Below are 12,962 nucleotides of genomic sequence, written 5' to 3' on the forward strand. Positions count from 1 at the left end.
TATTTCGGGAACCAGTTGATCCCTTCTTCAGTGTGCATTTCTAACAGCTTGATACTCCCTTTTCCCTAATTAAATTACGCTCCACTTATTGGGAAGTTAGATATTGATTGTACCTGTAAAGACCCAAATTCAACAACAGTCGGATAAGGCAATGAACTGAAGAAAACTGCAAGTAGTAGCCGAAATGTCGACATGTAGCCAATAAAATACTTTTTGAATTTGGAAGTCTGGTTTACTTCGCATGGACATTTTCGAGTTCGTTGAATTGCCTTCTTAGTATGAATGAATAATAAAAACCGGTTCTGACCCATTTGTTATGAAAACAGTTTAGAGGCTGTTAGAAGGACGGGACTGGCTTTTTACTCTTAATAATGACATCAGAAATAGCTTATTAAATTTCAACTTCAATTTTTCAGGTTTTACTCGGAGTCGAGTACAAACAGGTGCCTTATTAGGCATTTCTTCACCATATGGGTTTATACATTCGTTACAATATACAATATTAAGTTCAAGGTTATTGCCATGACTATTTATGGAAAAGCAATTTGAAAACAAAAGAAGTTCAGATAAGATGGCCTGGGTACTTACAAAGGAAAGAAGAATGTGGACGTGGAAAGGACTCGCTGTGTTAGGTTGCACAAAAAGTATGCGGAAACGGAAAACTCAACAGCGCGCGAAAATTTCAACTTACACCGTCCGTTAACCCAGAAAGTATCTAAAAGGCGGCGAACCAGAACTCCCACAGAATTTTGCAATGGTATTGCAGTCTCCCACTAAACAAAAGAAATTGTTTACATTATTCCGCACCCGCTGTAAAGAGACTGCACTTCCCCAACGCACACAACTTTACTATGTTCACGTCATTTTTGTCGATCTGTCAATTGCGGTGCGTTTGACATTTTGTCGGCGGATGCTGTGACGATACATAATTTTCCCTTTTGATTTACAATTATTGGCAGACGACGTACACAGAGAAATTTCCGATAGAAATTCACCACTTGGCCCGGCATACTAGCCTAAGTTTTTGCCGTCCGTATTGTGCCGCCGTTTGACCCGACATTCGGAGATCGCGAAGAGACCTCGTAAATTGTTGTTAAATGACAAATTAGACGTGACCACGGAGGAACGCTTGTCGTCAAGCAAACATAATTGAACAAAATGGGGATAAATGTGAGCAAGAACGAGGAGCTGACGACGAACGAGTACTTGAGCAAGTTTGTCGGCAAGAACCATGTCCCGCTCAGCGACGAGAAGTTCTGGGATTCGTTCCTGCAGTACCATATCAGCGTGCCGACCAACAGGTAAATAATACTTTCTTCTATCGATGGAGCGTGACGTGTAGGAGCGTTTCGCAATATTGGACAGGTTTGTTGGAGAGCGGAGCATCGTCTAGGCTGCCTTCCACGCGTTTCTATCATCCAAAGTTCAAGCAAATTTAATTTGTTTGCTTTGGGATCGAAGGGGTTGGTTTCCAATTAGCGGCTGGTTCGCCGGCTTGATTAGAATTTCAGATAAGGTCGAAGCGTCAAATTGGCATTGATAATAGCTGGCAGGAATGCTTTGTGTATGATTCAATTTTATCATTTTCTAACGAGGGTCGGCCCAACCCAAATACAATAAGATTCCAATTGATATGGAATTCCTGTTTTTGGTTCTCGACATTTTATTCTCTATAGTCGTAAATTATCGGTTCTTTCTCGACAATCATGCATCAATCAATGTTTGCCAACAAGTTGGTATCTGCTGTTCCAACTAAGGAGGATATAATTTAAACAACAGCTCAAAACATGCTTAACAAAAACAAATTTATTTACCAGAAACTGAGGAGAGCTACCTCAAACGCCTTCACATTACACAAAAAAGGATTCATTTAAGATCTGTGTGGCCCTTCACCGATCGTTGTTGAAGGAGGGTTCGAAGACGACAATTTGACACGCATTGTGGTTTTATCTATCCAGTCCAATGAAAATTCCAGAGCTTTCTTGGACTTGGACGCATTCACAGTGCCCTCGCTTGTTTCTTATGTGCATGGCTGCACACGAGTGTTTTATTCAATTTCGCCCGCTTGGCTCTTGTGGTTTGCGTAAACTTCTAGGTTTCGAGTGACCAAACAGCTGAGTTGTGAGTCTCCTTATTGGATCATCGGAACTGGATGTAGAAATTCCAATACGCATCGTGTAAAAAACACGGTTACACACTTGCTTTGTTCGCTTATCTGATAACGGTCTAGTTGCGCGCTACTTGTATACCCCAACCCCAAGCAAATAGGATATCGCAATGAATAGGATGTCAAAAATGGATCGCAGAAATCAGGCCGTCCGCCTTTGACCCGCACTTGAAGATCACGCAGAAAATTGGGTTCGCTTTGCAGTCAGCGACGACGAGAAGACAACGACCGCAAGTGCTGCACTGCCCCCAGTGTTCTTAGTTTAAGCATAGTTATATCATTATTGAAGTAAAAGTCCACAGCAGCCACAACAGTCGGCGTTATCTATTTCTTTTGACTGCGTTCGTGGTGTAGGTTCTTTTTGCATCCGCTTTTTTTCTCCTGTGAGTTGGTACCTGTTGTTCCGCTGCAATACTCCGCTAAAAAATTGATTGATAATGTCGCGCGAGAGGAAGGATGTTGCGGAGCCATCTTACGCTCTAAACACCGGTTCGGTTATGGTGCCACCGGAGGCGTGGTTCCTTCAGTTGGAGGCACACTTCTCGTCATTACGGACGCCACTGAATTCAATTACGACGTGCTGGGCGAGTGCTTCTATACCCGGTTGAAGGACCAACTCATCAGATGTCTGTCGGTAAGTGAGACAATCAAGCTGAATCACTTACTGACGGATCTTGGGTGATCAAGAAATGAAATCCTCGTGGCTTCAGTGACTTGCGGAGAGTACGTAGGTCATCCTAGTGTGTGACGACGACGGTTCTCTGGAAGTGTTGGCCGCGATAAGATACACGAGGTGCACGCTCGCCCCGTGGTCGTGGAGGTGTCTCGCGAATCCGGTGATGTGGCGGAACTGAGGAGGCAATTTGCTGCTCTTACGGCTAATGTGACAACATTGACAGCGGGGATGTCTGCCCGAATTGTAGCAACACATCGCCTTACAGTGTACGACCCCCTTTGTAGGCGCAATTATCTAGTAGAAATAGGTGCGGAAGTTTCGGTCCTGCTTGTCTCTAGTCCTAACAAGTTATTTCGTCAGCAGCTGAAATTAGTGGCAGCAAACTTCACGCCTATCGCAATGTACGGACTATTGGGGTACGTACCTTTTCATGCTGTTTCATTTTGGCTGACATCAGTGTGCCCATATTAGAAGCAGATTTTCTGTGCCACTATAGGCTGCTGGTAGATTTGCAGCACGGGTTTGCAATAAACCCCCCAAAACTTGTCCTCGGCCGTTAGGGAAAATTTCAACCTGCTCTAATAACAACATTCTTTCTATCATTTTTGAGTTTCCCGTTCCATGTATTCGCGCACTGTTCTAAAAATATCGTATCATTACTACCGAATGTAGTTTCCCTCAGCCAGTTAAACATGACGCCCGGCACCACATCAACACTACTGGTTCCCTAATCTTCTCGAAGGTGCCTCCTCTATCAACCCAGAAGTTCGCTTTTGTGCGGAGAGAGGTTGGATCGCTACTTAAGCAGGGTATCTGCAGACCTTCCAACAGCAAGTGGTGGTCTCCATCATTGAGAGATTATCTGAAAGACCGCGCTCTGCTCTATGAGACGCTAGAGGGCCAGAGGAGGATGAACATCACGTCAGGAGTCCTAGGACCGGACTTCTGGAACGCTACGCTACGATGTTCTGCTAAGACTCGACATCTCAGAGTCACGCCTAGGGGTTATGCACAGGACATTTTGGCACTTGTTACCAGATGCACTGTTGTACAGGCGCAGAGCAGACTTCTCATATTGATACGGCGGGTAAGCGGATGGATGACTGCGCATGGTTTCAGCCTTGCCCTGGAAAAACCAAAGTAGTCATCTTGACCAGAAAGAGAATCTCGACCTGCCCATATCGACCGGCGAGTTGAATATAGAGGCTCTTAAAATCATTGAAGGGGACGTGCAGCCCTCGGCATCTTGATCTGAAGCGTAGGTGAGGTGCCACATTTCCTAAATAAATTTGCACCATTGTAAAGTATCGGAGCAATAGCTGCAAGACATTTGTATACCTCATACAAGAATCGTGGGTTTTTCGTGGGGTAGTTAGGGGCCTAAACTTCCAACATGCTTACCTGTTGTATGCCAATGGAAGCGATCGACCCCGCTCCTGCAGGGTAGTCTCAAAAGACTTCCAGGCTAATTTAGTTAATGACCTTTGTGATGGTGACGCCACGTGGACTAAACTAACCATAAAAAGTCAACAGGGAGATAAAGAGATACTATGGTGCTATGCATATTTTCCCTATGACGCAGAAGACGCACCCAGTGGGACATTCATCAGAGCTATCCAATATGCCAAAGGTAGAGGCATGGGGGTAAAAGCTGGATGTGATGTCAACGCTCACCACATATGCTGGCGCAGTTTCAACATCAATGCATGAGGATCGAGACTACTGGAGTATCTAGTAGGAACCGATTTGCAGTTTCTTAATTTGGATAATGGACCCACTTTCTTGAATGTGGTCAGGCGGGTCAGGGGGTTATTTACGTTTACATAACGAATGTACACAGAAAGCGATGAAGAAACGGCAAACCATTTACTTGAAGTGCATTTCTCAGGTAGCATCCAAAATCTAATCTCGGGGCCAGCAGGAGCATGCAGCTCTCAACCGAGAGACTGGAATCTGTTATACAAAGTAGTATCACTGGAGCGAGTAAAATGGGCATTTAACTCATTCCATAGTTATAGGTCTGTAGGTCCGGATGGCATCATTCCTGCGTTAGTAATGGGGGGAGTGGATGCCCTGGGTTTACATATTCGGAATATATATCGCGCATGCCTAGCACAACCTTATATTCCAATTAACTGGCGTGAGGTGAAGGTGTTATTCATTCCCAAACCAGGGAAACCCACCTACACAGACGCAAAAAGCTTCCGACCGATCAGCCTAACGTTTTTTCTACTAAAAGGACTAGAAAGACTAGTAGATCGGTCCATAAGGGGTGCACACATTCCTAAGTGGCCACTTCACCATAGGCAACATGCCTACCAGAAAGGCATATCCGCGGAGACAGCACTCCATGAACTCACGGCAAAAATTGAAAAGGCGATGTCCGAAAAGGTATTCATGGGCATCAAAGGTGCCTTCAATTATGCCTTATTCGCGGCAATTTGTGATCTGGCAAGACAGCATGGACTCGAACCGCTACTAATTAGTTAGATCCTTCACATGCTAGAGTAGAGAAAAATCCATATATTGGTCGGCCAGAAGTCTATTGAAGCAAGATGTCTTAGGGGCTGCCCACAGGGAGGGGTTCTCTCCCCGCTTTTATGGCTCTTGGTAATGGATACCCTGCTGTGGCTGCTGGAGGACAAAAAGGTCTTCGCGCAAACATTTGCGGAAGACCTAGCCGTAATAATTACCGGAAAGTTTGCGGACGCAGTTTGTGATCAATTGAATGCAATTCTGCAAGAAATCTACAGTTGGTGCCTCCGCAATGGGTTCATGGTAAACGCTAGGAAGACTGGACTTGTTATGTTCACTAGGAATGTCAGGTGGGGCACCTATACGCGACGTTATGTTCACTAGGAACGTCAGGTGGGGCAGCTATATGCTACTCATCTTAACAGGGGCGGAAATCCAGCTGGCGTAAACAATTAAGTATTTATTTAGTACATTTCGACTCCAAGTTAATGTGGAAGCACCATATCCAGGAACAATATAAGAAATTCTGTAGATTGCTCTGGTGCTGTAGGAATGCGATAGGTAAGGCCGGGAGACTTTCATCAAAACGGATACACTGGATTTATACATCCATAATAAAACCCATTTTGATGTATGCATGCATCGTCTGGTGGGCGAGACTGAACTTTGCTCATAGCAGGAAGCTGCTAACGCAGATTCAGAGGCTTGGTTGCCTAAGTATTACTGGAGCAATGATACTACGCCGACTGCGGCACTTGAAGCTATTCTAAATCTCCCCCCGCTCCCCCATTCACTTGGAGGTGAAACGGAAAGCAGCCAATGATGCATATAGACTCGATACCATTGGAGCGTGGAAAGGTGGCCAATCACACGGTCATGCGTCTATCTGGAAATTCCTTGACAAACATCCAGTAGCTCTGATAGCGATCGATCGTATGGTTTCGTCTTTGAAAAGACATCATCATTTTCATTAACGGCGCAACAACCGGTATCCGGTCTAGGCCTGTCTTAATAAGGAACTCCAGACATCCCGCTTTTGCGCCGAGGTTCACCAATTCGATGTCCGTGTCTGGCGGCTGTAATTCCATCGGCTCCTGGCGACTTATGATTTTTAGTTGGCGGGATCTCCAACACGTCGATGTTTTGGTTGTTCTAATATGCCCATTCTGTCGGAAATCAGATTTCCCTAAAACTTCCGCGCCTTTTCCCGTCTGCGAAGTCGCTTCTCCGCTCACCGGAGTTCGTGATAAGTTTTCGCGCGTGTCGGCGTCCTTTGAAAATGCAACATTACTCGGTATGCAGCATTCTTCCGTTCCGTTACTAGCTTAAATTCATTGTCAAACCAGCTGTTCCGACTCTTTTTGCGGCTAGGGCCAAGTATGTTTGTGGCTGTATTTACAATAACGTTCTCCAGGTGATTGTGAACATCATTTGTTGATGGTTCTCCTCCAGAATTTCTGTGGACTGCGGTTATTGCGGCATCCATTTCCCTCTCATAGGTGTTGTGGATGGCTTCAGTGTTAACTCTGGGTGGTGTTGTTATTCGAGCTCGGAGTACCATGTCAACGAGATTGTGATCCGAGTCTATATTGGCCCCCCTATATGTTCTGACGCTCATCAAGGCTGAGAGGTGGCGGCAGAGGTACTTCAAACAACCATTTCATGTGACACTGCTAATTGAATAGTCCGCAGTCCGTTATCATTTTATTGACGTAAGCTCTGAGAGCCAACGTATCGCCTGAATGCGGACTGCGTTCCTACTTGGCTGTTAAAATCTTGGGCAGGCTTCGAGGGTTCGTTCTACTGCCTCGTAGAAGGTATCCTCCTCCGACTCTGCAGTCTTCTCTGTAGGGGCGTGAACGTTAATGAGCCTTATATTTCTAAACTTGCCTCGCAAGCGCAGAGTGCATAGCCGTTCGCTTATGTTTTCAAAGCTGATAACAGTATTTTTCATTTTTTGGCTGACTAAGAGACCTACTCCGAGCACATGGTTTACTGGATGGCCACTATAATATATGGTGTAGCGGCTCTTTTTCAGGAAACCGGTCCCTGTCCAACGCATTCCCTGTAACGCTGTTACATCAGCCCTATATTGGGACAGGGTATCGGCTAGCTGCTCAGGAGCTTCATCTTGTTTGATAGCCAAGGTTTGTAGTTCATTAGTCTCTATTCGATGCGTGATTGACGTTAATCCTTCCGGTCACATTTTACGGCAAGCTGGAAACACTTTGAGTGTAGTCTGAAACTTGATTTAACAGTCCTAAGGTTTTATCTTGTCTGTAACATTGTTTTTGAACTTTACAGAGGACATCCCCAATTCGGCTCAGTGTCAGTTCAATCAGGCTTCCGTGCTTCATTACTTAAATTTCCAAGAAGGATAAAGCATGTGGGTAAGCTAGTCTGAATTAATATTGGGCGAGCAGCAGCAAATCAACTCGTACTTCACCAGATTAGACACGCGCCACCAAAGCTCTAAATTTTCTGCTTTAAGCAGTCAATGAATAAATTGGGTTATAAACCGAAAGTCATACATATCACAATCACTAAATCTGACAGTATCTGTGGATTGGGATTGAAAGATAGAGCGGTTTTCTACATTCGCCATTCCAGCCAAGCTATAAACGGCCCAAATTTTCTTCACCGACTCTTAACCCCAGGCCGCAGTTACGCTTTTGATCAATATGCCTGCCCTTCTCGGCTAATATTTACTAGATATGATGTCGGAGATGCGCCTATCTCGACTTTAGTACCGTAACCTATAGACAATAGGATATTCGGGGGGCTGGGTGGTGCTCCCATCAGGTTTAAACCAATGTTTCAAATCAGGATTCGAAAAGAGAAGTCGACCACGAGATTCAAATAACAAATTCTTTATTCTGGGCACCGCAACGTTCTTTTGTTGGAAAAGCGTAAGTTGTAGTCGGTACGTCCAAAATTACAAATCTGCCGGAGTAATTCTACAAACCTCCTTTAGTGAAATAAAATAAAAGTTTCCTTTTCATATTGTTTAAGATAATACCAACGAATCTTTCATTTTTCTTTACAGTCAAGAACAGTTGAGTCTAGACTCGCGGTTGGAATCTCTGTGTCAAAGTTTCATAAGCCACAATCTTAAAACCGGAAATTTCGGATCATTAGTTGTTGTCTTCTTAAATAAAGTAACCGAACTGCTGTCGCTTTCCGACCAGGAAAGGTAATGGATAAATTGATCAATTACTTACCAATTGCATTGTTTATCGCCATTTAACTCCACAGCACCATGCACGTGTGGCAAGCGTACAACGCTCTATTTATAATTCGAACACTAATTAAGTATATGATCGAGACTGGCTCGGAATATCAGCTCTTGCAACATTTCGAAGCTGTTCCGAATTTCGAAGAACTGGATAAGGCCGAGGAGACTGCAGAAGGTGAAGTGGAAAACGCAATTGTTGCAGTAGAGAACGATGCACCGGAGGAGAAGGCACAACAGCCGGCAGTTATCGTTGATGGAACAAAATTTGAAGCGTTTTTCGAAGCTTTGGTTAATTTGATAGTCGTAATTCCTGTGAAGTAAGTAAATTTGTAAATAATAAATCAGACGTTTTTGATTGAGGTTCTTGGGACTATTGTCTTTGCAGAGGATTCACGTACCATCTACATCTTGAAGCGGTGAATGCAATCATTATCTTATTTTCGGTTCATCTGTTCTCGCAACAGCCATCAGATAAATCTGCAATATTTAAGTAAGACCATTTTTCAGAAATTTATTTATCTTATTACTAGGGTAACTATTTTCATTCGTAGAACAATTTATAAATGCAAGAACGCGAACGTGCTTACAAGCGCACTCTTGCATTTTGTGGCACGTATGCACGAAGCTCCGCAAGCCATGTTCGGAGCGTCGTCGGGAGGTTCGTTTGTTTTTGGCATTGCTGAGTCCTTGCTCTCGATATTCACGTTCCGTAAGACGCAAGATGTGCTCAGTGCGGCCACAACCACAGATTTGTCGGAGCAATTCCGGGAACATTATCCTTTAGCGAATCAAAGTCTTCTACTTCTTCTGATCCTGACGAATCACTATACCACCAAAGAGAATGCGTATCGAAATAGTATTTTCGATTGTTCAGACTCAACAGATTCACCGAAAGATGGCTCGACTTTTAAAATAGATTTCGCGGCGCTATATAATACTTTGTGCCGCATTGTGACAATCGATCAAGCTACACTTTTGCTGTACTTGTTACTACATCGAAATCAACGGTTCTACAAGTTTGTCATGTCTCAGACAAACCTTCAAAATCTAGTTATTCCAATATTGCAGACACTGTACAATGCTCCGGATAGCACGTCACATCACATCTACATGTCGTTGATTGTTCTGCTGATATTGAGTGAGGACGATGGATTCAACAAGCGGGTGCATCAGATTGTGAGTAGATTCTTACGTCTTGAGTGTGGTTAGATCATCGATTCCTAATTTACATTGCAGATGCTGAAAAATGTCACTTGGTACACTGAACGCTCAATATCAGAAATATCCCTCGGGGGCCTTCTCATTCTTGTCGTGATCCGAACAATCCAATATAATATGTTAAAAATGCGTGATAAGTATCTTCATACGAACTGTCTTGCCGCCTTAGCCAACATGTCTGGTCAGTTTAGATATCTTCATCCTTATGTTGCGCAACGACTAGTCAGCCTGTTTGAAACGTTGGCGAAGAAGCATTCACGGCTCAATGCTCAAATCAAGGAACCTGTCAACGGATCGGTAAGCCTAAATGTGGCCACGTCACCTGAAGATATGCTGCAAGATTTAAACGTGTTGGAAGAGGTGCTGCGGATGGTGTTGGAAATTTTGAACTCGTGTCTCTCAAATCAATTAGTCTATTGTCCCAATTTAGTGTATACGTTATTGTATAAGCGACAAGTGTTCGAGGGGTTCAGAAGTCATCATGCCTTCCAGGATATTATACAAAACATTGATATGGTATGGATTACTTCAAATTTGATGGTCGCAATGATTTGGTTGAAATTTCGTTTCTCAGGTCGTTGGATTTTTTTCGTCCCGCCTGCAGAGGGTACAAGATCAGAGAGGGGAACTTGGTGTAAGCGAAGTGCTTGAAGTAATATCTAAGGGTGCAAGTCAGTGGTCTAGTGATAGACTGAGAGTAAGTATTTAAGCATTAATTAATAGTGATTCTGAGAAGAGGATCCGTTAACAATAAACATTTCCTTCAGAAATTCCCCGATCTCAAATTCAAATATGTAGAGGAGGATGCACCAGAAGAGTTTTTCATTCCGTACGTTTGGACGTTGGTTTGCAAGTACGGTTGCGTGCACTTCAGTTCGGAAAGTATTAAAGGGGTGTCGATCGAAGTTAGTTGCTAATGCATGAGAAAAATCGAAAACAATTCCCCCACAAATGCAATACTATTGAAAACAATATAATTTCGTTTCAATAATTTCAAACGCGTTATCAACTATGTAGTTATTGTAGGATATGAAAATGAAAACAATTTTTCTTTACTTTGAGATAGTCATCATTTAGTTCATGTATTTCGCTTGATAACATCTGACTGACGACTGTTAATTGTTTAGCTTGCGATATGATGTTGCCTTTACAAATAAAACAAATAGAAAACAATCTGACACTTATTTAACTATGAATACGAGTAGGATTCGCCGCCAGCTAAAAAAAGATCAAGTTAATTGAATTAATACTGAATTCTGTAAATTATATGGAGCTTATTTGTCATTGTTACGTTACAAATTAACTATTTTGAAATGTCTATAAAATTGACTGTCTTCTTTGATGCGGTTATTGGTTAATGTAAGAAGTGCTTATGGTGCCCGTGTTCCGATTTGGATGTATGCAAAGCGTAGTCAAGTGAATGGATATAAATTAGCTGCAACAATAATTATTTTCGTACTATTTGAATAATAAATATGTCCATAGATGGTATTGAATTCGCGCAGCCTAAAATCGAATTTTAATGCTAGAAGTTAAAAATAGAAATCGAAACAAAAGGACGAATGTGTAGAGTTACATACAATATAATATTGATGATATATGAGACTAGATTTCGTATAAACAAATATAGAATTAAAAAACTACTAAATGTAAATATATATTTAAATAAACTTTATAAACTGATAATCGCGTGTTTTTCTCATGTCATTTCCACTTCCCTTTATGTGTCTATGATCGGAAACCTAGGGGCGGGTGTTTTTGAGCGTGTCGCCTAAACTTCCAGCCTGAAGAATCTTGCGCCATTAAGAGCCACTGTTTCTAAGTTACGGAGACGATTGGTACTTTGCGCCCGATACGTAGGACTAGACCACCGAGAAGGCCAATCTGGCAGTAGGTCGTCGAGACCCTCATCAAGTGCCTGGGCATGTTGGTACCACTCAAAGTTCACAGAACCAGCCCCTGCACTTTCTCATCTACACCAAAAAACTAGACTGCCGAGGGCTCTGGCTACCCGAAACGCTGCACCAACAATTTATAATTCTTTAAGTCGATGTCACTATCTGATAGATACAAGCGCTGAGTTCCCGGTCCCCCCCTGCATTCCGGAATAATCACCTAACACCACAAATTTTAGAACTCGCAGTAACAAGTTCCTCGTCGGTATGTACTTATGGTTCCTGGCAAGTGGATATAAGTTCAGGACTTCGACTAACGTTTTTTTTGGCGCTTTGTTAAAGCTTCCATGTTAAACACAGACTTCTTGTGCCTCTATGGATTGCTAGTGGATTTGCACAACAGATACCTCATCTAACTCACAACCTCCCTTAGGTCATTGGGAAAGTCCCAACCTACACGCTTAACACTCTTTCCATCCTTTTTGGAGACGTTATCGACCGGCACTTTTTCAAAAATATCACTACATTGCTACTGATTATAGTCTCTCTGAACCAGTGAAGCATGATGTTCAGCACTATATCAACACTACTGGCTCCCATATCTTTTCTAAGGTGCGTCCATTACAATCGCAGAAGTTCGCATTTGCGCGAAGAGAGTTTAAAGAACTCCTTAAGCAGAGTATTTTCAGACCTTCAGACAGTTGTTGGGCTTCGCTACTCCATATGGTCTCTAAATCCAATGGCGAATGGAGATCTTCAGGTGACTACAGTCGTTTAAATGCTCAGACGACCCCAGACCGGCCACTAGAATGACTGTGCACTTTGGTCTACTTTTGTTTCACATATTTGGAGGACGTTCTGGTCTCGTCCTGCAATTAGTCCAAGCGTTTAAAGCACCTCGTGTGTATTTTTCAACGTCTCCTTGAGATCGGTACTTCACGTTGTGAAAGGAAAATTTTTACAACTACAAGTGAGGTAGCCAGTCGATAGCTCCTAAAGGCATTGAACCGGACCCTGAGATGGTTCAAACAATTTCGAGTTTTTTGCTTCCAAAAACGGTTAAGGATCTGAGATGGATCTTGGGCATGTAAAACTTCTACTGCCTAAGGCTGCCCACGATCAATCGATCTTTAACGCTTAGCTATCTGGGCCGAAGACCAAAGACTTCCACCTGATTGCGTTATCCTCAAATGCTGTCCAGGCGTTTGAGACCATCAAGCAACAATTGATGGAAGTTCCACTCAGCCAGATGCACTCCTAGCCGTATTCGATAATGTTTAAGGCCATGTCTGGCAA

General features: G+C 43.1%; 2 protein-coding genes across 3 annotated transcripts in view; one reads left to right on the forward strand and one right to left on the reverse strand.

The window, feature by feature from the left end:
- Window positions 1-827, reverse strand: part of LOC119647252 (leucine-rich repeat and death domain-containing protein 1) — a 6,182-nt gene extending 5,355 nt beyond the window's left edge. Inside the window, exon 1 of one of the 2 annotated variants that reach the window (XM_038048130.1) lies at window positions 692-827. The gene's annotated coding sequence lies outside the window, so the exon portion shown is untranslated. Of the gene's footprint in view, window positions 1-588 lie in introns of both variants that reach the window. The other variant, XM_038048129.1, reaches the window with a different exon arrangement.
- Window positions 828-887: 60 nt separating this feature from the next.
- Window positions 888-11,457, forward strand: LOC119647250 (dymeclin). Its single transcript, XM_038048128.1, has 8 exons — window positions 888-1,301; window positions 8,365-8,511; window positions 8,574-8,870; window positions 8,939-9,043; window positions 9,105-9,729; window positions 9,790-10,287; window positions 10,346-10,468; window positions 10,539-11,457. Exons 1-8 carry the CDS (start codon window positions 1,159-1,161, stop codon window positions 10,686-10,688), a joined length of 2,088 nt encoding a protein of 695 aa, XP_037904056.1. The 5' UTR covers window positions 888-1,158; the 3' UTR covers window positions 10,689-11,457.
- The last annotated feature ends 1,505 nt before the right edge of the window (window positions 11,458-12,962 follow it).

The sequence above is a fragment of the Hermetia illucens genome, chromosome 1, assembly GCF_905115235.1.
Source record: "Hermetia illucens chromosome 1, iHerIll2.2.curated.20191125, whole genome shotgun sequence".
In the NCBI taxonomy this organism is placed as follows: Eukaryota; Metazoa; Arthropoda; class Insecta; order Diptera; family Stratiomyidae; genus Hermetia; species Hermetia illucens.

Excerpts from the sequence above, each read along its gene's own strand:
- LOC119647250 (XM_038048128.1), top strand. The coding sequence starts at position 1,159 with ATGGGGATAAATGTGAGCAAGAACGAGGAGCTGACGACGAACGAGTAC. Across the intron at positions 8,512-8,573 it reads TCGCTTTCCGACCAGGAAAG|CACCATGCACGTGTGGCAAG; the intron begins GTAATGGATAAA and ends TTAACTCCACAG. Across the intron at positions 10,469-10,538 it reads GGTCTAGTGATAGACTGAGA|AAATTCCCCGATCTCAAATT; the intron begins GTAAGTATTTAA and ends CATTTCCTTCAG.